Genomic DNA, 25,011 nt, shown 5'->3' on the forward strand with positions numbered 1-25,011 from the left:
GAAAAAAAATGTCTAGGCTGCCATAAGCGGATCCAACTCAAAATAGTTAAAACGGTTTGATATTTTTTAGTTTGGCCTAAAAAGTTTGAATTTGAAAAAAAAAATAATAAAAAACACGATTCATTGCTCGAAAAATAGAAATCAAACTGTTTTATTTATGAATTTTGAATTATGTATGATAAAAATGGTGCTACAATCTAATAATTCTTTCCTCGCGTCATTTTTCTTCGTTGGAAGTGTGTTTCGCCGATTGAATTTACTTTCAATGTTGACCATGTCTATTGTATCGAGATAAATCTACGTAATTTAACTTTATTGTATTTAATATCCTATTGTGATTGAGTTCCATCGGGTATGGAGGTATCATTGCAACCCTCTTCAGCGCAAGTAAAACATCTTTCGCTATTCTCATCACTGCATTCTTTGAAAATATCGGTGTTAGCCTCATACAAACATCCTCGATGAGAAATACCATCCTTTGAATGTGTATAGCATCGGTTTTTATAGCCAAGTGCTGTTCGAGCGCACTCAACGGCTTCAGTAAAATCCTCAAGAATATTACAGTTAGAATTTCCATCCGGTGTGCATTTGATGCAAGAAAGTTTCTCTTCAAGTTCCAAAGAATTTGCATTGCATGCACGATTACTGCATCGATGACATTGTTGTACATGACCTAAACACTCGCCTTTGTTTTGATCTGTGTCTGACATGCAGCCACGATACGCCGTTTTTCCATCTAAAATTAGTTTTTAACTTATTACTTTTTGTCTTTTTGACTTTATAAAAACAAAATTTCCATCCAACTCACCATGCGAAAATATGCTGTAGCATTCATCGTTCGGAACATAATTAACACAAGGGAATCTCACATCAATTGAATTTCCCTGGCTCACACAATTGCTACCGGAGCAATGCAAACAAATCAAACGATCCTCGGGAAAAATTTCACCATTGCATTTATTTGATTTGCAACGTGAGCACGAATTTTCACTGCAAATCCTCTTCTTAGATGACGATAAACAGCCGCGTGTAGTTATACCATCTGAAAAATGCACATTGATATAGAATGAGTAAATGAACTTTTTGGACTCTATTGGGATGAAACTAAAATTAAAAATTAATTATCGAGTTGAAATCACACTTGCACCTACTTAGCTACCAAGCGCTTCTGAAGCGCTTAATCTTCTTGTCAGGGGCCGCTCCTGAGTTCATATTAGTACACACTGATACAATCGACAGTAATTACATACTAATACATACATGGATAGGAGCGGATCTCACCAAAAGTGCTTTGCGAGTGACGATTTCATACTCTGAATCTCGACAATTATAAAAATATTGTCGTTTACTTTCAATGCTGGTAAAGCAAAATCTGTCTTCGGACGAACATAATTCAAGCGGAAGTTCCTCATCTGAGTGAAGCGTCGAGCAATCCTCCAATTTATCCGATGAGCATGCGTAGCACTGTAATCCTTGTACTGAAAGAATCAAACTGTATTTGCATATACCTCGATCAAACTATGTTGAAAAACATTCACAAATCACAAACAAAAAAAAATCAGAAGAAAAAATTTCACGGACTCATTCATGATGAAGCCATTTTATTTTAAATGGAATAGACACAATTACTTTACGGTTTTGATTAACTTATGAAATTGATACTTACCGGAATAAATTGAGATAGAAAAAGTCAAAAATGTTAAATGCATAAACATAATACGGTTTGAAAGTGATTTGAACATTTTCACACGTGATAAAAATCGAATTCAATAGTTAAAGCTTTTTTCTTGCAACGCAAAACTGTGATTATCTACGTGGGGAAAGTCAGGTTTACTGTTTACCTTTAAATGTCTATATAAAATTAACAACGAACGTATTTGTTTTATATAGTAATTTCTTTGAAAATCAATTAGTAATCAGCAGAGATAAGGTGTAATAATCAGATTATTGATAGGGTTTTGCGTTGTTGAATAGCGTCCGAAAAATGTATTTTCAAAAATATGCGTAATTGATAAAATGAAGCAGCAAAATGACAAGGCAATAAAATGTTATAAACATAATTGTTAGCTTATCAATTTATTGGTGATTATTTTTCAATTGTCACAATTTCACTTTCAACTATTGTAGTAGAGAATGTAATATTTTCAGAGAAGATGAAAGCAAGAAAACTCAGTTTGAAAGCTAGAAAACATTTTCGTTTTGCACATGATACATTAAGAAATGTCGCTGAAATTCATTTTAGGCCGAAATGAAGCGATTAAATTGTTAATCGAAAAGGTGCGAATATTTTGCGTTGATTAGACAAAAATCACATCGATCGTTTTTTCCTAAAAGGAAAACCCGAGAGTGTCAAATTCGCACTATTTCGTTTTATTTTGTACATTTATTTTTGAAATGTTTTTTTTTATGATCATCTTCGTCGATGGAAATACCAATTTTAAGCGATGACATTCAATCTCTTAGATATTTTTTCTTCGAGTTTATTTTTCTTTTTTAACTCATTTCTTCGAACCAAATTCACTTCGTTAGAAATCTTTGACTTTTCATTCACCTTCCAACTTTTCGTCTGCTTCTGCCGAAAAATATCTTTTCGCAAAATGTTAGCTTGCTTTGAACTTATCAGTATTAGCGCGAAGTTATTTTTAGATGTAAAATGCGAATTTTTAAAAGTAAACATTCTGTTTGAAAGATATTTGTGAAAAAATCAGATCTGATTCATCATTTTTTAGATATAAACATAAAAATCAGTGGAAAAAAAATTCAACATTTAAAAGCAAATACACACCGCTACACACTTAGATTTAAATCTATAAATAAATTTAACAGGCATTTGTATTTATAAAAATTGAAGCAAAATCACGTCTAGAGTCGAGTAGAAAAATCAGAAGTTTCGTGTACTCCATTGCGAATGGAATCATTTTCATTATTGCAGAAGTTTAAACGATTTTCGAATCACAAAAAAATCAGACAAGTTTCCCAATTAATAAAACCAACTTGGTGTACAGTGCTTACGTCTCCTTAATAAAAGTTTGTGATACTTTATTTAGACATTTGTACAAAATAATTCGAAGTATCGTGTGATCCTTTGGTGATAATGAATGGAAATTTTTTATTTGTTTTATTATTTGTGTGTCTCAAAGTACATGCAAACTCTCATTTGGACCGACGACTGTTTGATGCCATCAGTTTTGGTAATTTTAAACTTTTATAAAAATATAAATAATATGAATGACGTGGCTAAAATTTTATCGATCAAATGCATTTGAAATAAGCGTTCGGTTACAGTAACAACTATGTGATTTAAGTTGTTCATAGCGATGATCCATATAATTGTGTATAAATTCACTTGAATTCGATTTCGTCATTAGTAAGTGCGTTAAAGACACCTTATACCACATATTTCTACTTAAAAATTAGTTTTTGGCATTCCAAATGTGACTGAGAGATTACACTGAATACGCCTCGACTAAGCGGCTTAGTATATACTTTTTGAAAATTGTTGAGTTTTGAGCAAAAATATTGATGCATAAATAAGTTTCGATTAACTCTTTTTAAAATCGGTTGGTGAAAAAAGTATGTTGATACAATGTGTCATACTATCTATATTTGTGTACAATCCAATTCGATTTCATATGAATTTATTTAAAAAAAAAAACATAAATATTCCCCTCAAAAATGATAAATTATACTATAAGATTTCCATCAAAATAATTTGAACGTATTTTTTTTATAAGAAAGTTCTTAAGAAATGTTTTCGATTAAAAAATTAGAATATGAAGATTTTTTTGTCTTCGATATATAACTTTTATCTAATTTAAGTTATTTTTTATCCAATTAAATACCTTTAAAGTGTAGCTCCCACACCCGGTGTGCGGAAAAGTAAAGAGACATTTTTTTAAAATTAAAAATAAACATTTAATCCCATCACTTTTCATGCTTATTTTATATGGTAGGTAATATCATCATAATCAAATCTCTAATAAAGCACGGAGCAAATGTAAATGCTGTAGATAAGGACAAATGGACACCACTTCATAGAGCTGCTTATGATGGTAATTTTATACTTTTCCCAATTAAAAAGAAATATTTTAAAATGAAATTTTATCCTAATGATTTTCGTGCTTTCTAGATAAGACAGATATAGTGAAATATTTGATCGAAAAAGGAGCAAATGTGAATGCGGAAAATAGATACAAAAATACCCCACTCCATAAGGCTGCTACAAATGGTAATCGTACACTTTTCTACTTAACAGCAAATATGACTTGCTTTGACTTTTCATGTCTTATAGGTCTCACAGATACAGTTAAAATTCTAATTGAAAAAGGTGCCGACGTGAATGCTGACAACCTGAAAGGATGCAGACAAACAAACACCACTTCACTGGGCTGCTACAAGTGGTAACTATACACTTTTCCCAATGAAGCTCAATTTCATCACTTTTCATGTTTCCTAGGTCATACGGAATTAGCAAAATATCTAATCCAAAAAGGATCCAATGTGAATTCCAAAGATGTAGACGAACGTACACCACTTCACTGGGCTGCTTTTAAAGGTAATTGTTCACTTTTCCAAATAAAAAAAAATAACTTATCTACGTTTAATGTTATTGCTTTTCGCGTTTTCCAGATAACACAAATACAGTCAAAATGCTAATAGAAAATGGTGCTAATCTGACTGCGGAAAGTAGATACAAAAATACCCCACTCAATGACGCTGCTATTCGTGGCCTTACAGATACCGTCAAAATTCTGATTGAAAACGGTGCAAATGTAAGTGCCCAAGATAATTTGAAAGAAACACCACTTCACTGGGCTGCTATGAATGGTAACTATATACTTTTCCCAATTAGGATTGAATGTCTAATGAAACTCAATTTCATCACTTATCATATTTTTTAGGTCATACAGAATTAGCCAAATATCTAATTGAACATGGAGCCGATATTGATGCCGAAGATGAATACAAATTATCATCACTTCAGAAAGCAATTACTTATGGTAATTTTACACTCTAAATAAAAATATCTGTCCTCAATAAAGTTTAATTTTATCACTTTCGTGCTTTGCAGGTCATAAAGATATAGTGAAAATTCTAATCGAAAAAGGAGCCAATTTCAATGTCAAAAATCAATACAAATACACACCACTTCACTGGGCTGCCGAGAAAGGTAATTATACATTTTTCTCAATTAAAAGGAAATATACTTCCGATTTATTTGGATGTATTGATGTATGAATAAGTTGAATTTAAAAAAATATTTCGAAACCTCATGAGTCCGCAGGCAAACCAAGCAATTTTAATCAACATTGATTGATTTGAACTTAAATTATTGCAAATTTTGTTTGAAAATTCATAAAAATATACATAAATATGGTAGTTGGCTGTACCAGAGCAAATCACAAGCTCAATCGGTTTCTCTTGTTATGTCAACATATTTTCTCGCACGCAAGTAGTGTGTAATTGTACACCGGGCATCAGATGTCGCTAGATTTCAAATACCGTTTCTGTGGAATGAGATAATCCATGGACTTAAGCGGACAAAGTACGACGTTGAAAAGTTCCACAACAACCATGTTCAAAAAGCATTGTGGGTTCATTGACCTCGAAAATATCTAGAAATATGTTTTGAGGTGTGCGTGAAATTCAAACCTCATTTTCCATGGAAAATATTCATCCTGAGCGAAAAATATTGTTTTTCACGGATTGTGCACAGGAATCCGAAAGAATCGGTTTCAAATTAATATTTTAAAGCTTAGTTCAAGATGGTCAAGTAATGGTCTCAATAGATCTATATATTCTTATTATTTTTTGTGCTTTCTAGGTTATACAGATATAGTTGAAATGCTAATCAAAAAAGATGCAAATGTTAATGCTGAGGATGAACACAAAGATACACCACTCCACAAAGCAGATTATAGTGGTAGCTATACACTTTTCCCAATGAAGATGAAATATTCTTAATTTGTTATTACTTTTCAGGCTTACTAGATACGTAGGTTGCTCCATAATTTTTTTTAAAATGGTACTTATAGTGTTGCCCGATGTAAACCATTGTCATATTCGTAAAGTTTGATGTTTTGGTATGTATTCGTGCCCTGAACCTTTTGTCGTACGAACGCTATTTGTATTGTTTACAGTGACTGGTAAACTGCGACTCAACAAAAAAATGAATTTTACACGTGAAGATTTTCGTAAAATGATTTACTACGATTTTCGAAGTAAATTATCTCAACAACAGTGTTTCGATCGACTTCATTTGGCCTTTGGCAATGAAGCACCAACCCTTCAGACAATTTATAACTGGTACCGAGAATTCCGTTGCGGTCGTAGTTCGCTCAAAGACGAGTTTCATACAGGTCGTCCAAAATCGGCTGTTGTGCCACAAAACATCGATGCTGTCAGAAAACTGATTATGGAAGATCGTCATGTGACCTACCGTGAGATTGAGGCATCTTTGGGCATTTCATCCCACAGCATACATACAATTTTGCATGAACATTTAGCCGTAAAAAAGATTTGCTCTCGTTGGATCCCACATAAATTGACCGATGAACAAAAAATGGCTCGTGTGAGTTGGTGTAAAGAAATGCTCAAGAAATTCAATCGTGGTGCTTCAAAAGACGTTAATAAAATCGTCACTGGTGACGAATCGTGGATATATGCCTATGAGCCCGAAACGAAACAGCAGTCGACTGTATGGGTCTTCCAAAATGAAGATAACCCAACGAAAGTTGTTCGAGCAAGAAGCACTTCGAAGCGAATGGTCGCCTGTTTTTTCGGGAGAAGTGGTCATGTGGCAACCGTTCCACTAGAGGATCGTAAGACCGTCAATTCTGATTGGTATACCACCATTTGTTTGCCCGAAGTGTTTGGTGAAATAAGAAAAAACAACCACCGTCGCAAAATAATTCTTCATCACGATAATGCGAGCTCTCACACATCTTTTCAAACTACTCGATTTTTGACCGGTCAAAACATCGAACTGATGGGTACAGTCCACCGTACAGTCCTGACCTGGCACCCAATGACTTTTTTTTGTTCCCAAGCGTGAAGAAAAAACTACGTGGTCAACGATTTTCGACACCAGAAGAAGCAGTTGAAGCGTTCAAAACACACGTTTTGGAGATATCAGTTTCGGAGTGGCACGAATGCTATGACAAATGGTTTCATCGAATGCAAAAGTGTATCGATCATCTCGGGGAATATTTTGAAAAACAATAAAACCATTTTCGACAAAAAACAACTGTGTTATATATGTTTTAAAAAAAAATTATGGAGCAACCCTCGTAACACATATACAGTTAAATATCTAGTCAATAATAGTGCCAATGTAAATGCCGAAAATATGGACAAAGAAACACCACTTATCTACGCTGCTTTTCAAGGTAATTGTTCTCTTTCTTATTGCATCAATGGGGAAGCTAATTTCATAACTTTTCATGTTTACTAGGTAATACCGAAGCAGTCAACATTCTAATCGATCATGGAGCCAACGTAAATGCTGAAGATAAAGACAAAGAAACGCCGCTACATGCAGCTGCCCAGAGTGGTAATTGTTTACTTTTTAGAATAAATAAATTCAATAAAGTGTAATCTAATTACTTTTCATGTTTTCTAGGTCACACAGATATCGTCAAAATTCTTATTGAAAAAGGTGCAAATGTAAATGCCCAAGATAATTTGAAAGAAACACCACTTTACTGGGCAGCTAAGGAAGGTAATTGTAGAATTTTCCAAAATTCAGAATAAACAATAACGAATGTCGCCAAAATTCTTTTTATTACAATGTCTTTTCAGGCAAAATTGAAACGATTATATTGTTAAAAGAAAATGGTGCGAATCTATTCGCTAAAAATAATGATGATGAAACTCCATATGAATTGGCTGTCAAAAGCGGTAACTTGATCACACACTTTTAAATCGAAAACATCTGATTTAAGTTTATAATCCAAAAACATTTCAGGTAAAACTGAAGCAGAAAAACTTCTAATTGATGTGCCCGTGGTAACCGACGCAATTAATGAAATTAATAATTCAAGTTTGAATAATAGTTCAATCATTTGAATTTATGTTTAAAAAGATTTGCGACATTTTCGTAGTATGTCAAAATAAAATGTTTAATGCAAAAATGAAAGTGCTCTTTTATTTTGTGACACAAAGTTTTTCGATGAGCCAATTGATCGATAAATGAATAAAAACTTAAGTTGACTCTACTACGTACATAAATATTACGGAGCGTAATAATGCATTGAAATAAATTGAAAACAGAGAATTTAATATCCCATCTCAATTTCCCGCATGCTAACTTTTTGGGTCTATTAAAATTTTTCTTCAGAATAGATCAAAAATGACATTTTCTCACCAGTAAACATATCGAAGTGTTAAAAAAAGTTTTAAATTTCCTTAGTACAGATCGATATAAAGTGGCGAAAAAATAAGTATGTGAAAATAGGGGGTGCCCATACCATGATGGGGGGTCGGGGGAGCACCCCACCATGTCAAAATTTGGTCGGATCAAAAAATAATGTACTACAAAGTTGTTCAGAATGACGAGAGAAATTTTTTATGACCCCTGCCCTCCAAGTCCCCCCACCCTCCAGGGGGGTCGGGGGGTCAAAAAGCCCCAAAATATGATTTTTTTTACTCAAAACCTCGAAATTCGGAATCAGCATCCCAAATTACCCTAGAAATGATATTTGTCTCGTGCCCATTCACCCCTAGTCTCCCAACAACTCAGAGCCCCCCATTGGGGTAAAATGATACAAAGTCGATTTTTCACTTTTTGTGTGCGGAATTTTGCACTCAAATGTATGGCCAACTATAGCTAATTTTATCCGCACATTTCATTTAAGCCATTGCCCATCCCCTCCCATCACCCCCAAGGGGGGTCCCCCTACAAAATTCACGAAAATTTCGAAAAATACCCCGAATTCGGGTCCATATCTAATCTAACCCCAAAATTAATAACATATTCGGATTCCTCGTGAAAAATTACCTATAGGCTCCATACATTGTCAATCTCTCTTGAACTACAATTTACTCCTTCTAACTTGAACCTTTAATTCGGGTCGAAAACTAAAAATACCCCATTTCATTGTGATTTCACAATGGAATATTCACCCCTTATGACTCGAATGGGCATTTAGGTTTCTTCTAATGAAAGTTACGCATATCAATGTAGTTTCCATTGGCATATAGTTTTGGTCGCCCTGAATGACCCAATTCGGAGGGCAAGGGTTCATTTTTATATTATTTTGACCCCCGACCCCCATCGTGGTATGGGCACCCCCTATTTTCACATACTTATTTTTTCGCCACTTTATATCGATCTGTACTAAGGAAATTTAAAACTTTTTTTAACACTTCGATATGTTTACTGGTCAGAACATTTTAAGATTTGCAGTATCAAGTCGCGTGACCAAAAAGGTGTTTTTATCAGAGTATTGCTCGACGCTGCTGCCATCCACAGCATATTAAAATATCTTGCTGAGAATGCGTTGTCCATTGCATGGAGTTTTTACATCACAGCGAACAACAATACATGCATTGTTCTCTATTCAATCGTTTGAATGTTTTGAGTCACATAATCGTGAAGAGAACAATGCATCCATTCTTATTCGCTGTGATGTATAAACTGCTACGTACCTTCGCATGCGATGGACAACGCATTCTCAGCAAGATATTTTAATATGCTGTGGATGGCAGCAGCGCTGAGCAATACTCTGGTTTTTATAAATATTACATGTATACATAACATATTTTATATATATCCCCCATGATAACGATATAACACAAGAAATTGGCTACCTTTTTCTCTTTCAATTGCTTGATAATTATATCAAGGCATAAAAAATCGTTTTTTATACTATTCGACTCAATGAATCTTTTTTTTAATATATCAATAATAATAATAATAATAATAATGAGTAAGATATAGACTCGAAGGTCGTACTTCCTTTAGTTAAATGCTGGAAGCTTCTTGAATGTTGTGATTAGATAAGAATCGATTAAAATGGAATATGATTAAAGTGTTGGCCGCGATCATAAATCTATTGATAGCTATTTTGGTTGATGATGATACAGAATTTCTGTTGCAATTGCTTTCTAAGCAAAGATCACAGTTCCCGTCACTTTTACAGATTTCATATTCCTCTTCACTGAGATCTTTGATACAGCCACGATGTACGGTCTTATCTGAAATATATGTGAAAAATATAAAACTCGCTGCAAATGGATTTTCTCTCACTTGACAATTAAAAATATAGATACTTTTCATAATTGTAAAACAGCCACGATATTCATATGGATATGTTCCTTCGCATTGTTTTACAAGACTTTTTTCATCAGATATTTCAGCACATTTTCCCTTTAAACCACTCTCGCAAGAAACACATGACGAACGTATGACATTATCATAATTGCAAGTGGATGTTCTACATAACAGAGTATTATTATTAGGGAAAGTCGGAGTTTTGTCATCATCATCATTGGTGCATCCTCTGACAGCCCAACCATCAACTATCAATGATAGATAATTGTTCAAAATACGATTCGAATGAAAGGTACATACAATTTACCCAAATTGTAACGAATGAAACATGATTCATCAACACCAAATGGAACAATATTGCTGCATGGCACTGCATTTTTCTTATCTTGTCCAAACGCGCATTCTTCCGATTTGCCACAACGTACACAAGATAATGACGGTGGCCTGGTTTTGGGAACATTGTTGCAGCCTGTTTCGGTGCATTTTACACAAGCACCTTTTTTATTCGAATCATCTTCGCACAATAAACGGTGGTCACTTTGGTCAGTCAAACAACCACGATACATTTTATTGTCTGCAGGAAAATCAGAATATCAAATCATCTTTTTATTAAAAAAAAAAATAAATTCAGGAGAACGATACCTTCAAGATACGTATAGCATTGGTCCAACGTAGAAAACATGTCACATGGTACTAGCTTCAGTTTATTTTCCATCAAATTCGATGGCATAAAATCACAATTCTCTTTGTCTCCATTGCAGCGATAGCATTGAATACGATTCCTTGGAAAAATGCCTGTATTACACATATTTTGAGTGCACACCATATATTGTCGATTCGGAAATTCAATGTCTTGATCGTGATATTCTCTGCTACAACGGCGATGCGTATAGCCATGTGCATCAATTCCAGTCACACATGTGCTCAAATATCCCTCACAAATCTGCCACTCTTTTGATGTTACACCAATGTTACATTCAGGATTGTTTATACTGTTACAATGAATGCATCTCTGGAATTCCATTTTTATATTACAATCTTTTGCTTTGCATGTTTTACAATTTTCCGTTTGCTTTTCACATTCAGATACTGAATTTCGATCCAAATCACGAACGCAACCCCTTTCATAATGTTCGTCATTCTAAACAAAAACACAACATTCTATTATAAATCGAAAGCCATTGGCTACACTCGGGCAAACTCACCACACGTAAGTAACAACCTAGTCGATCTGTCGTTTGTATTTCACTACATATTTTGTTCGCATATCGAGTAGGTTCAAGGTGACATTGTTCATTATTCCTCGAATCACACGATGCACAAGTCTCCACCATAATGTTTTTGTTATTGCAATTATCTGTTGTGCAAATAGAGCATTTTTTGGGATTTTGTTGGCACTCCTTGAATAGCTCATCACTTTCGGATACACAACCTCTTGAGATTTGATGTTCGCCGATGTATATATAGCAATGATCATTTGGATTTGTACAAATTTGACTATAATTTGATACTGCATTTATAGCACATTGATTATTATCCGTACCTGTATCACAAATCAAACATCTTTTTACCGTTGTTCTTGAATTACAATTCCATCCAATGCATAGTTCACAGTCTGTAATATTGATACCATCTTCATTTGGTGATTCAGTTATATCGCTCACACAACCGCGTCGAACAATATCACTGGAAACATGTGTAAAACATTGATCCGTATATCGTTTGCATATTTTCGATTTGCTTTCAGTAAGATCGGTTTTTATACATGATTGAAACGATGGCCTCCAATTGCATTCATTTTCCGCGCATTTTTTGCACTCGTCACTATCTAATTCACACTTTTTTCGAGCCTTTTCGTCTAAATTGACAAGACAACCTCGACGCACCGATTTCCCATCGAAATGATGATAACAGCCCATATTTGATGGACATTCCACTCGATTAGCAAACGATGTATCGACACATTCTTCCCCTGCTTTGCGTGAGTCACACTCAATACACCGCAATGGTTTATTTTCTACATTGTCGTCGACTTTAGTTTGAAAGGAATTCGATCCCGTACCACTTGTATTTCTATTACATTTGCTAGTATGACAAATTTGATCACATTCATTTACATCATTACAGGTAACCGCTTTTGAGCCGACTTTTTTTGGTGTCAAACATCCACGATAGGTGATACCATCTAAAAGTTTTATTGACATAAATTAGAATTAAAGTATAATTACGACGAACAAACTTTGTTTTTATTTAATTCCAAAGAAAATTTATCAGTTTTGGAGATTGATTTACTTTCTACTTTCGTAAAACACGATGTAGTATTCAACGGGCACGTATTATAAGGTAGTTCCTCTTGATTTAGAATGTAATCCACTGAACAAGCCGTCAGGATGTCCGATGAACATGTGTAACACTGTAGTTCGTGTGCTGTGAAAAATATCAGTTTCAATTTCAGTAATAATTAACACGATGTATATACGTATCACTGAATGATGAGTGCATGTGATAATTTTCCGTAAAATAAAACTAAATTTTCTTTACCAGCACAAAAATAGTACCTTACCACGAGTAGCCACAGAAGTGAAATCATAAATTGTTATGAGTGCCAAAAATAGTGTAGACAAATTCCATTCGGTATTTTTTCGACACATTCTTTTTTGAACAATTTTTGGTGTTCAGTTAATAGTCTTCAACTGAAAATTGACTAGAATTTATACTGATTTAAGTTATTTTGAAAAATACGGTTGTTGATGTGTATTAAAGTTTATTTTTGCTGGTGTGATATGAGTAATTTGTTATTGAATACGAGGAGAAATACTTTATTTCATAAGTGAAACGTCTCTTTAAAATATGCCAAAGAGCACAATTCAATCAAATTTATAATCAATATTGATAACACACAATTATCATGAAAAGAACGTAGACAACATTTTCAACAAAAAGTGTTATCTGATAAGAAAAGACTTAATAAGATATTCATGCGTCACACTGAATTGAGTTTTTTAACCATTTGATTGACGGTGATTTTTATTTATATGATTATGGTATGCGGTTTAGTTTATGGTCGGGCATGATTTCATGTATACGGTCATTCTACATGCCATTTATTTTAATTTCATTTCAGTTTATCAATTTGTCTCGCATTCTCGCCTATGAAGCGGAACATTTTTCGCTTTTGCTACCTATCTGAGCAAGCATGGAAATATGCACGAACCGGTCCTTGATTTTCAATAGTTTGGTTAAATATTGTCATTTTTTTCAGATGGTGTCCACATGCTTTACATATACTCTAATTTTCATTCAATTTTACATCAACAGTTTCGATACATAGTGATTGAAGCTTTCCGGCTAAAAAATGGTAAAATCTGTAAGAAAAAAAACCGTCTTTTACAGTAAACGTTATTGTTCTGACCATGAGAAAAAAATAGAAGAAAAAATATCTATAGATTGTGAAAAAAATCTTCAAAAATGTTTTCGTTATTTATTTTGTGTAGCACTATTTATATGTCCTATCCAAAAATAGAAATGTGTGATTTAATAAATCTCAATTTGTGACATTTCTTTCGATTTTTTGTTTACTTGATGATAAATGACAAAATGACTTGAACTAAGTTTCTTCGAATAAATATTAATTTAATAATCTGTAAAAGGAGAGATGAAATGCCGGCGACCATAACGATTAGAAAAGTGGTGCCCGCCAGAGTAAACACACACCCTCTTCATTCGTAGAATTGACAAAAATCGTTCAAAGTTCAAATGAACTCCGCATTGAATGAGACGGATAGAAAACGCTCAATATAAAAAATGAGGGTTGCAAACATCCCCATATGCTGTTGGTCGAAAAAAAGCAAATTATTTATTTTCATAACGCTGTTTATCAGAGTGCAACAACACTTTTGTCAATAAAAACAACGTTATGACGTAAGCAAAAAATAAAGCGATTAATAAGACGTATAAAATATATAGCAAAAAATGGGATATTTTTCAAAAGCAGAAAGCCTATGATTTCAATGCGTATGTTTCTTATTTACTGAAAAATAGCTTGTCAATAACGTAGATTTCGATGGAAAAAACAAGCCGATTCTCATTATAGACTAAACAATCCTTAAAAGTGCTGCAAAACAATTGAGTCAATAAGTCAAAGTACAATCCAATGGCCAAACGTATGAAAAAAGTAGCCGAAAGGCGATTATTCGCCCGTCAAAACACGATGCGTGTATAAAAAAACAAACAAGTTTTAGAAAACGATATCAAAATTTGTTTATTACGTATAGTTTCGTTTCATGCATATTTCTCTATTTTTCTTTTTGTTCAAATCGTCATTTTATAAACATTTGTTCAAATTTATAGCCTATCCCTAAACAATCTAACGCGATTTTTTTTTTTTTTGATTTCGATTTTCTTCTAAAACTAAACATTAACTACACACTTAACAAAATAGAGTTTGAGTGGAATTTTAACATCATTTTTTATGATTCGGTTGGTTTTTTTTGGTTGGAATTTTCATGCATAAAACTCTTAACGTTCGAGTGAAATACAGTTTCAAAGATAATCCCATTTTCATAGATTAAGTAAGATTGTCTTTCTATTTGTAAAGAATGCAAGATATTCTAAACCAAATCGTCCTCGGAACCGCTATTATGGGTGCTACTGCAGTTGCTATTCGCTGTGGTCAGGCGTGCCATGTCGAATGTCATTTGCATTGTAACACCGTCATTCTTTTTTAGGCGATAGGTTAGTGAATTGGCACGTGGTTTGCGTCTCATCACATGTCTTTCAACCCATTTTAACATTGTAAGCACCGAATCTGTCGATGGCAAACGATGTTCGGCTGATGTTTTTACAATATGCGATGATGTGACACGGAATGTTGCGGCCATACCTTTCAGCGCCTGAAATTAAAACATATTTATTTAACAATTTGACCTTTTTTTGTGTTCAATTAATACACACCATCATGGCGTCCTCGTCGGTTGCATCATCACCAGCATAAATAATCTTAATACGATCGTACCAATCGACACCAAATGCCGTTCGCAGAATATAAATCGATGCACGACCTAAAATATTCATTGATTTTTCATTAGATTTGCTTGAATTTTAAACGATGATCAATTTGATTTACCTTTGTTCCATTGTACAGGTGGTTTTGCTTCAATAGCACACTGTGACTCGGTTGCATTGAAACCAAACGATTCAATAATTTGTTTAGTTTTTTCCACCAATTCTTGTCTTAATTCATTTGGTGTATCACGGTAGTGGAACGTTAACAGTGGACCTTTATTCTCGACCCAAGCACCATCTCTACAAACCTGTGCGAAAATTGAATATTTTTTTTTAAAAGTTCAATCGAAAATGAAATGTTTGCCAAACCTACCGATTCTTGGAGTGCTTTGAGTAAATCACTAACTTTATCTTCATATTGCATTGGCAATGGATGAACAAATTTACTGCCGTCAGCATGTAGAATTTCCAAACCATAATTACCAGCATATGTGATTCCTTCGATTCCAACCATTTTCTTAACATTTTCGACACTTCTGCCAGAGATTACAGCAACAAATACATCTGAATGATTCGATAATCGTTGAATCACATTTTTCGTTTCGTGTGGCAAAATTGCCAAATCAGGATGTGGTGCAATCGGTGCCAAAGTACCATCATAATCGAGAAGCAATGCCAATTTTTGATTATAACCAATATAATTGAGTAAATAATCGAAATCATCAACTGAAACTGGTTGCATTGTTGTCACACCCACATCATCCTCTTCGATCGAACCCATCGCTTTCAAAAATGATCGCATCCAAAAGTTAACATCACATTCTTTTTCACGTCGTCTCAATCGATTCATTCTCAGTGATCGTTCATCCTCTGGCATCGTTAATGCACGATGAATCACCTCCGACGCTTCGTCGATTTCATATGGATTGCACAACAATGCTTCGTGCATCATTTCACCAGCGCCAGCAAATGGTGATACAATCAAAACGCCCGGCGGCTGATTAATTTGACATGCAACAAATTCTTTGGCCACCAAATTCATACCGTCCCGTAACGGAGTGACCAAAGCCACATCAGCATCACGATAATAGGCGGCCAACTCTTGTTGTCCAACACAACCAAAAATATAACGAATCGGTGACCAATTTGCTGTTGTAAAACGACCATTGATACGACCGACCAATTGATCCATTTCTTCTTTCAATTGCTGATATTCGCTGACATCGGTACGTGACGGAACCGAAATTTGTAATAAACTAACATGTTCACGGTGCTCTGGATGCTTTTCTAATAAAATTTCGAACGCTTTTAAACGATTTACTAAACCTTTCGTGTAATCTAATCTGTATCAAGACAAAACGAAGCACAATTAAATCATCTGTGAAAAAAAAACAACTCTTTAACTACTTTTCACTAACCTGTCAACGCCAAGAATGATCTTTTGTTTAGTTTTGAAGATTTTTTTAGCATTTCTGGCCAATTCGACGAATCTATCAAATGGAATTCCTTTGTTTTACAATAGAAAAAATTACAAAAAAAAATATGAAAAAAATGTTTCATCCGTACAAAATTAGAACAATTCAAATGAAAATAGACAGCTTACCAATTGGAAGTGGCCGAACTCGAACTGAACGACCATTTTGTTCGACTAATAAATTTTTACGATCAACACGACAACCCAAATGCCGTTGACAGCAGTCGACGAAATTTAAACAATAATCACGAATGTGAAAGCCAACCATATCAGAGCTCAGTATTCCCTGTAGAATTTCATCGGCCCATGGGAATAAACGGAAAATGTCCCATGGTGGAAAAGGTATGTGCAAAAAGAATGCCAACTGACATGGTAAATTTCTTTCTTCAGCTGCCTCACGAACCCAATTGGCAGCCAACATCAATTGATAATCATGAATCCATACGATCGGTATATTTTGATTTGTTCGTCGTTTGTGACACTTTTCCAGTGCTTCAATTGTTTTCATTGCAAAAAGCTTATTGACTTTTACATAATTTCTCCAATCGTCGGCGGAGAATGATGCACGACCGGGCATCGAATGAAAAAGTGGCCAAAATGTACCATTACAACAGCCATTATAGTATGAGTCAAAGTCAGCAGGATCGGCATCCACGCAAACCACCTATCGCAAGAAAAAAATCATACCCAGAAGAAAAAATAAATAAATAAAAAAGATGCTTCGAATTGCGTAAGTTTCTGTTTACAACTGATTTTGTTTTTAAAAACCGAAACGATGTCGAAAAGAAAAAAAAATTCGCGATCAAGGGGCAAATGAGAAGATCTCATTTACATGGTTAACATAATATGGGATGTGAATGTGTGCGTGTAAGCGTGTCTAGAATAATCGATTGTGTGTCTGTCGGTTTCAGGCGCAGGTTGTACAGTTCACTGACGCGTCTATAATGTACGAGCTGTTTCAAAATACATCGCTATTGATTCAGTAGTATTGAGAGAGAGAGAGAGAGAGAGAGAGAGAAAAAAAGAAGTTGCCGCAAATATAATGTCCACAGTGTCTACAGTCACATTAAATTGATTAATATGGAATAATCTAGTGACTTTTTTTAGCTGACCCCCGACTATTTGATACTTTTACGAGAAGAAAAAAACGGTTCTTCAACCGTTCGGTAAGATTGATCAATGTTGGTCGGGCACGCGAACGTATGTGTGCATGCGTGTGTATGTTTGATTTTTGTTTTAAATTGATAACATTTTATCAATTTGAATTCATTTTTCCTTGTTCGGTTCGGTTGTTTTTGTTTTGGCCATTCATCTCGCATTGATTTTCCAACGTGGCCGTTGTCGTTGTCGCAGCTTGTTTACGCAAGCTATCTTCGTTTATTTTCTGCATATTCAGTACAAACATGATTAATTGAAATTGTTTCATTTTTGCTTCCTCAAATATCAAATTAAATAAGCAAAGAATATATTGCCGTTTATACAAACAATCAATTTAAAGTTCATTCAACACGTTCATGTTGCATTATCCAAAAAATACTGATAGTTTTAACATGCGTTTTATGTCAAATTCACCCGCTTCATTATCATTTTGAAGCATGATTTGTGAGTTTTTTTTTATTCTTTGGTACTTAGTTCACGACGAGCAAATAGAAGATTATAATAAACTCAAATAATGAGCAAGTCTTTGACGCCAATAGACAAATAGAAAACAGACAGTATTTGGTAAATTGTTTGTGTAATTCATACCGTTCTGAAATGACGTTAGAAATAATGGTTATAAAATTCATAAATGTCTACGTCTTATTGATCATTTGGCGACGATATTAAAAGGACTGAACGAGAGAGAGAGAGAAAATACAAAAAAAATGTAGTTCACAGTTTAAATTACATCATTGCCAATCAAACGAAACATTGAACACGGAAAAAAAGTGAAGCGATTAAATTGAACCGACATACCACCACATGCTTGTATTCCCCATTGCTATTTACATTAAAATCTTATTTAGTTCACATTTCTAATTGCATTAAATCAACAATCAACAATATTTACCACTAATCATTTCGTTTCGATTCAATTGGCAGATTAGTTCAAAGATTAAACGAAATATCATCAACTCTCAGACAAAAACAAATTCCGCAATCGCAAATTACATTCTCTTTTTACATCGTTTTTGTTTTTATGTTATTTTATTTTTTATTCTGTTGAAATGATGAAGGCTATAAACTCGTTGAAATAATACGATTTGCGTACATAATATACGTACTTGATCTGAGCGGAGACCAGCGGTGGGTGTTTGATCACTGGGATCCGATTCGGGAATCTCGGTCAATGGTTCTTTTGAATGAAGTCCAGACCATCCAACCCACAAACCATTACCTTTGATAACGACCGGAGCTACAGCTGTTACTAAACCACCGGCACTGCAAATAAAATGTATAACATTACGATTAATATAGATATTTTTGTTTTTTTTTCGGTTGTTTTTCAATTGCTTAAATTGGTGTCTGATACGCCTAGATTTATAGGTCACCCTAAAGATATCACGTTTTTTCCATACGGCGCTTTGAATTACAATAACAATATTGAAAACAAACCCTTGTGGAAATATTTCGACTTCATATTCGACTAAAAATTGACTAATTTGGGAAAAAAATGGCTGATATTTCAGCCAGCTAAAGTTAACTATAAGTGACTATATGCGTCTTCGTGTAATTTGAGTTGAGAAATGTCGATTGTGATCATAGTTAGCTACGGTTAACTATAAGTATATGGAATTGACTTTTGTCAACTATGTTGACTATAATCACTTTTGATTAACTCTGAAACATAACCGACTATATTCGATTTCAATCATCTATTGGTAATTTTAACCGAATAAAAGTGATTAAAATTGACTTAATTTATAGTCAGTCAGTCATTTTTTTTTCCACAAGGGAATGAGTTCATACACTGCACCACATCTTTGAAAATATACGCGCTCAATTTATTGCGACCTTAAACTCGAAGCTATTTTTATCGAGGAAATAAAAAAAAAACCGTACGGTTTGGATAAGCCTAGCGTGCGAGCGACAGAGAGAAATAGAGACAGAGAGGCGAGAAGAGAGAGCGTGATCGTTCATAGATAAGACGCATTGTAATACGTAATATCACCAGGATTCTTTATCTCATTTTTTGATCATAAATGCATTCATGGAAATTCTCTAGATAAACTAACTATCGGTATTATTCATATCTGTTCCTCATAATCGATTTTTTTTTTGTTTAGACAAATTCTTATAATTAATATATGACACATAGATAAATGTTGAAATTGATTGGATTTTATTTTTGGAATTTACCTGGCACTACGTGAGAGTTCACCAGTTTTTGGATTTTTCTTCAGCACAAATGGCAAACGATTCGATACAACGATCAAACTAGCTTTTATATTTGGCTCACTATGCGTTACTGTAATCTGTGGTTCACTCATCTTTCTCGTCTGAGTGTCGTCGTTCAATTTGTTTTTTTAAATATTCAATGGCACACAATTCACTCTTTAAAAAAATGAAATGTTGTCCGTTTAATGTTCAATTATTATTTTTTTTTTTTTCTTTTCTTAATCCTTTAACAAACTTTCGAAGGGATTTGCGAACGTTTTTTTAAAATCGATCATCGAGCACTTTAAACATTTGATTCAAATTCTTCAATGAAAATTGCAAAGTTTAAATTTGCAAAGTAGAAATTGGTTTCGGTGTCGTACGAGGAAATAAATGAGTCGAATAATTATGCGATGTTTATAGATGAAGCGACATAATTAAACTGAGCAAAATTGGCGTGATGTTAAAAAGGACATTAACGATCACTGATTATAGCCGATAGACAAACAACAAAGACGACGCATGTATTGCATACAATACTACGTTAGAGCGACAAGTGATAATGATTTCACAGTTAAAAATTGGCACACAAAAACCGATCTATACATTCTACAGATTTATAAACACATACACAGTCACCATACACTGAATTTGTCTTGTCTTTGTAACAAAAACGAAATCAATAATTTAATGTGAAGGAAGAGAAAAACACGATCATAATCTAATACAAAGGAGAATGTGCATCAACAAAATTGTCTCTCAAATGGCGCACGAACAAACTGCACTGTATCACACTCAAATCACAGCTGGACGCGTGATACGTTATTCCCACTGTATTGGTATCGACTAACAAATTGTGTTTTGTTTGTATCAGGCGATTGTGTGTGCCGGTTGAATTTTCACTCATTTAGCCTTTCGAATTGATAACACCACATGCAAATACAATGACACAATTTTTTTTTTTTGATAATCGCCTATAACATAGAATCGATATGGTTTTGTTTCATTGTATGTTGAATGTAATGGTTCATCTTTGCGCACAAATTGATAATAATGCGTCCAAAAATTATCGGCTTTTGTTTTTGTTCGTATTGAGATATGAAAGGTTTTCTATTCGTTTCATCAATATGAAAGTTTCCCAGTTAACAATAGCACCCATCGGACGAAACATTCTTTGAATGAATGCACTCGAAAGTTCCCAATGGAACTGGCATGTTACTCATTATTTATTTAGTTGATGTTAATTAATACAAACATGCCTACTGGAACATTCAGCCCATTTATTTACTTTTATTCATAATATTTTCGGTGCTCTTATCACAAGCAAAATAAACCGCTTCTGAGAATATGGAAGTGGAAAAAAAAAACTGAATCAAAACATGTAATGCCAAGTACTTTTCCGCGATGATTAAAATGAATTTAATGGAATCCGTCTATTTTGCAAAATGGTCATTTGTATAAATTGAATATGATTTATTTTCGTGCAGTTTATATTAAGTAAAAGATTATGAGTTTCGGCTATTTTTTACACTTTATTGAGTTTCACACATTTCGATAGCTAAGCTAACTTCGTCAAAATGCAATAAAAAAAATGCAATGTATAAAATGCAATAAATACATAGGAAACGTGTTATAATTCGTTTCAATTCGCCGAAAAATTAAACCAAATAAAGCAAAACATATGTTGGAGACAAACCACGCAATTGATATTTCATTACTTAAAAGCGTTAACAACAACTTTGAAACCGAATTTAAATAACACCTTTGCTTTACTTGCAAACTTTTTAACGTTTCATTTCATTTAATTTTACGTTTTATATCAAAATACCATTGTATTTAGCGTAATTTCTATATTTGTATGTACTTTGTCTTTTGAAATCAGTTATGAATTTAAACGAACCGAAGAAGGCGTAAAATTCAAAAAAATGAAAAAAAATTGTTGAAATTCATCATCTTGTACTAAAATTGAATCTGCCCGTAAACTCATATGTATCGTATGATACGCGTCAAGTATATAAGTGTAATCAATTTTTGTCAAAACATATGTGTGATTTCAGCACGATATGCAAGACACGTGCGTTGATACATTCCATATCTCATCATGATATGTGCCAATACCGTTATAATCTCAACACAAAAAAAATATCGCCCAAAACGTACACACATTGCTTTCGATTCGTATACATTTGAACGTGTGTCGTCGTTGTGACTACTGAATTTTTGGTAAATTTCATTCGCACAAACGGTAGACACCCGGACACCAGAATCAGAGTGTTGATTTTTTAAAATCGTTGTCGCTTTGCCTCAAATCCACACTCGCTCGCGATTCGGAAGTAAATTATTTCAATACATATGCAAAAGTTCCAATTACACGTGTGTCTTCGATGTATGTGTAGCTTTGTTGCACGAACAAAAAAAAAAAATCATCGTCATTTCCGAAATTCTCTGATCATACGTTCTATACTTCTCTCATTTCGATAATATCAAATAAAGATGGTAATAAATTTGGTGCTTCCCGAACGAACACGTCATGGCTGTTGTTGTTGTTTTCATTCAAGAATCTTGAACATTTCGGTTTTTTTTACTTCCTTTCACTTGTGGTAAAAGTTCAATTTTGGGGTTATCAATCGGAATGCTTTTCATTCCTAGTTGCAATGTTACTAATTTCTTGGCATGACTGCAAGATCAATGACGAATTTGTTTTGCCATTCCGAATGTTTTAATACAATTTATCGTGCTCTACTTTATCAATGACTGAAATTTGTCAACAAATTTTGATACAATCCCGTAATAACATACCCGGGGTCATTTGAATGGAATTCCCTTTGAAAAATCGCGATTTGTAAATACTTTTTTTTTACTAAAAAGAGTTGCGGCCTTTTTCTCTTATAAGATCTTGAACTTGACATGTATTCAAAACACAATCATCTGACCATGAATTATACAATAATTTTTTTATTGCATTTTACACGGTCTGATTGACGTAAAAATAAACAAAACAAAAAATGATCTAATTCTGTTTAGTTTGCAGGAAATAAAATATACTGAAAAGAAATCACGTGAAGAATAAACCCTGATCATCGTATTTATGAGTGTTCAATGGTCGCAGTTAAATCTCACGGTGCTCCCTTAGCATCGATTAAATACGGAATCCAGAACCCCGTTCACATTTTCAAGCATTTTTTCATGATTTTCGTTTTGTAATCAATAGACGGTGTGGCCAGATACGGTGATTGCACGCTCTGATTTTGATACGGTTTGGCTACGTAAGGAAATAAATACATGAAATAATGTGCTCATTTAAAAGTCAACCGATTAAGTGTCAAATTGATTACATTGCCCGTTCATGTAATATGCATTGCAAAATACCTCAATCGCCAGTCGTTTCAGTTTCAATCAAATGTTTATTCACTTAATTTATATCAGTGTTCTGTTTAGTTATAACTAGTTTCGATCTGGAAAATTGGAGCAGCAAAAAGTCGTAACATTCAAATTGCAATGAAATCATTTTATTCAAATTTCATCGATCGTAAAATATTTGGAAACGTCTTAAAATGAAAAAATATTCCATTCAAACAATATCTCATTTTGATCCGCCAGCTATTTTGTACGATTGTTATTTAATTTTTTTCATAGTCTTTTTTTTTCAATAATACGAACCGATATATCGACATATTGCTATCAAATACGGTTACAGAGTTCATACTCTATGTCCTGTGTGCGTCATTCATTGCCAGCTATCATACGTTGTTTTTTTGTTATGCCTTTTGTCGGTTTTTGTTGTAGTATTTTCAACTGGCGACATATTTTCTTCGATTTTGACTTATTTTTTGCGACAAATCATTGTTATAATAAAATTCAATCGATGAATTCAATGAGAATATTTTGTGGTCGTTTGTATGCTTTTTATTCTTAGCTCTGATGGTCATAGATGCTTTCAATCCAGGAAAAGACGGCAAATCGATTAATTATTATTATATCGATTCATTTTTTATAGCCATTTTCAACACTTTATAAAACAAATTGATAAAAACTCGAGGATAATAAAATTCACCGATGAGCAACGACTATTTTGGACATTCACAATGGAATTAGAATGATTTTGATTCAAGTCATGATCCGATATGGGAACTTTATCAATATAGGTGTGATTCCATCCAAGAGATGGCGCTATGTTTGAACAATTTTCATCCTCTTCGATGGATTTTTTGATTTTTTTAAATAGTTTACTTTCTTTTTGTAAAAAATTACCATAAATTGTATTTTGAAAAGTTAAAATAAACCATAATCGAACTTGACTGTAACATAAAATCGAATTGATTTACTCTACAATGTGTCATAGCTGTGAAAAACTCATTTAAAATATTTATAAGAAAAAGTGTTTTGTTTTAACGTCAAAACACGAGGTTTTTTTCTCATTTATTTATTTACACGATAATTTTCGTCATGAAATTCCATAGTAAAGCTTATTACGTCAAATTATTTCTATCTGAAAAACCATTTGCGATTATTTAATGAAAAAATTCTCTGTGTTTGAGCATTATATTTATTGTGATGTAGAAGAATGTTCTGACGTTCTTCGAGTTATTTGAATTATAAAATAAGCAACACGAAAAGAAAAAGAAACACACACACACAGTGAGACACCGAATGGCAAACAAAAGACATGAAAGTTAGAGTGGCATGAAAACACACATCCATGAGCATTGTGAATAGTACTAAAGGCTTCTGTAGGCTTCTATTCATAGTACATGCATGTTGTTGTCGCTGTTGAAATATGTACGTGTGAAACCATACAATGGAAAAAAAGTGGGCGGACCTTATTTTAGTAGGCATATACATGTAGATGCGGCTCACAATTTCGACCGTTTTTCAATGCAGTATTTACTTTTAGATCTGTGAG

At 33.7% G+C, this 25,011-nt stretch overlaps 4 protein-coding genes across 6 annotated transcripts; 1 reads left to right on the plus strand and 3 right to left on the minus strand.

Annotated features, from left to right (window-relative positions):
* Positions 1-119: 119 nt before the first annotated feature.
* LOC116341727 (calponin homology and LIM domain-containing protein-like) lies at positions 120-2,448 on the minus strand. Of its 2 annotated transcripts, XM_031768970.1 has the most exons (5): positions 2,433-2,448; positions 1,667-1,851; positions 1,350-1,478; positions 809-1,042; positions 120-736 (listed from the first exon to the last, which is right to left on the minus strand). In XM_031768970.1, exons 2-5 carry the CDS (start codon positions 1,740-1,742, stop codon positions 330-332), a joined length of 846 nt encoding a protein of 281 aa, XP_031624830.1. In that variant the 5' UTR covers positions 1,743-1,851; positions 2,433-2,448; the 3' UTR covers positions 120-329. The 2 variants fall into 2 exon arrangements, with proteins under 2 accessions (XP_031624830.1, XP_031624828.1); XM_031768968.1 differs by lacking the exon at positions 2,433-2,448 and having other exon boundaries at positions 1,667-1,916.
* Positions 2,449-2,898: 450 nt separating this feature from the next.
* Positions 2,899-8,132, plus strand: LOC116341600 (26S proteasome non-ATPase regulatory subunit 10-like). The gene is made up of 15 exons (XM_031768763.1): positions 2,899-3,191; positions 3,954-4,052; positions 4,130-4,228; positions 4,292-4,400; positions 4,457-4,555; positions 4,630-4,827; positions 4,902-5,000; positions 5,072-5,170; positions 5,825-5,923; positions 5,983-5,992; positions 7,291-7,388; positions 7,454-7,552; positions 7,622-7,720; positions 7,801-7,899; positions 7,967-8,132. The coding sequence occupies exons 6-15, from the start codon at positions 4,650-4,652 to the stop codon at positions 8,065-8,067; spliced, it is 981 nt and encodes a 326-aa protein (XP_031624623.1). The 5' UTR covers positions 2,899-3,191; positions 3,954-4,052; positions 4,130-4,228; positions 4,292-4,400; positions 4,457-4,555; positions 4,630-4,649; the 3' UTR covers positions 8,068-8,132.
* A 1,803-nt stretch (positions 8,133-9,935) lies between these two features.
* Positions 9,936-13,043, minus strand: LOC116341648 (prestalk protein-like). 2 transcript variants are annotated; one of them, XM_031768828.1, is made up of 7 exons: positions 12,837-13,043; positions 12,566-12,700; positions 11,479-12,458; positions 10,916-11,414; positions 10,581-10,847; positions 10,273-10,521; positions 9,936-10,197 (listed from the first exon to the last, which is right to left on the minus strand). In XM_031768828.1, exons 1-7 carry the CDS (start codon positions 12,922-12,924, stop codon positions 9,965-9,967), a joined length of 2,451 nt encoding a protein of 816 aa, XP_031624688.1. In that variant the 5' UTR covers positions 12,925-13,043; the 3' UTR covers positions 9,936-9,964. The 2 variants fall into 2 exon arrangements, with proteins under 2 accessions (XP_031624688.1, XP_031624689.1); XM_031768829.1 differs by having other exon boundaries at positions 12,815-13,041.
* Positions 13,044-14,508: 1,465 nt separating this feature from the next.
* On the minus strand, positions 14,509-20,664 carry LOC116341576 (alpha,alpha-trehalose-phosphate synthase [UDP-forming]). Its single transcript, XM_031768721.1, has 8 exons — positions 20,091-20,664; positions 19,016-19,172; positions 16,881-17,415; positions 16,696-16,783; positions 15,651-16,620; positions 15,399-15,585; positions 15,227-15,333; positions 14,509-15,165 (listed from the first exon to the last, which is right to left on the minus strand). Exons 1-8 carry the CDS (start codon positions 20,219-20,221, stop codon positions 14,884-14,886), a joined length of 2,457 nt encoding a protein of 818 aa, XP_031624581.1. The 5' UTR covers positions 20,222-20,664; the 3' UTR covers positions 14,509-14,883.
* Positions 20,665-25,011: the final 4,347 nt, after the last annotated feature.

Source organism: Contarinia nasturtii, unplaced genomic scaffold, assembly GCF_009176525.2.
Source record: "Contarinia nasturtii isolate CC-2019 unplaced genomic scaffold, AAFC_CNas_1.1 Cnas_scaffold_745, whole genome shotgun sequence".
Taxonomy (NCBI): Eukaryota; Metazoa; Arthropoda; class Insecta; order Diptera; family Cecidomyiidae; genus Contarinia; species Contarinia nasturtii.

Bases quoted from the DNA above. Each gene is read 5' to 3' on its own strand.
- LOC116341727 (XM_031768970.1), bottom strand. From the start codon at position 1,742: ATGTTCAAATCACTTTCAAACCGTATTATGTTTATGCATTTAACATTT. The intron at 1,479-1,666 runs GTAAGTATCAAT...TGATTCTTTCAG, and splicing joins TTCTATCTCAATTTATTCCG to TACAAGGATTACAGTGCTAC. The intron at 1,043-1,349 runs GTAAACGACAAT...TGCATTTTTCAG, and splicing joins TTGCTTTACCAGCATTGAAA to ATGGTATAACTACACGCGGC.
- LOC116341600 (XM_031768763.1), top strand. From the start codon at position 4,650: ATGCTAATAGAAAATGGTGCTAATCTGACTGCGGAAAGTAGATACAAA. The intron at 5,001-5,071 runs GTAATTTTACAC...CGTGCTTTGCAG, and splicing joins TCAGAAAGCAATTACTTATG to GTCATAAAGATATAGTGAAA. The intron at 7,721-7,800 runs GTAATTGTAGAA...ATGTCTTTTCAG, and splicing joins TTACTGGGCAGCTAAGGAAG to GCAAAATTGAAACGATTATA.
- LOC116341648 (XM_031768828.1), bottom strand. From the start codon at position 12,924: ATGTGTCGAAAAAATACCGAATGGAATTTGTCTACACTATTTTTGGCA. The intron at 12,459-12,565 runs GTAAATCAATCT...TAAAACTTTTAG, and splicing joins GTGTTTTACGAAAGTAGAAA to ATGGTATCACCTATCGTGGA. The intron at 10,848-10,915 runs GTATCGTTCTCC...ATTTTCCTGCAG, and splicing joins ATGCTATACGTATCTTGAAG to ACAATAAAATGTATCGTGGT.
- LOC116341576 (XM_031768721.1), bottom strand. From the start codon at position 20,221: ATGAGTGAACCACAGATTACAGTAACGCATAGTGAGCCAAATATAAAA. The intron at 15,586-15,650 runs GTAGGTTTGGCA...ATTTTCGCACAG, and splicing joins TCAAAGCACTCCAAGAATCG to GTTTGTAGAGATGGTGCTTG. The intron at 15,166-15,226 runs GTGTGTATTAAT...TTTTAATTTCAG, and splicing joins CCGACGAGGACGCCATGATG to GCGCTGAAAGGTATGGCCGC.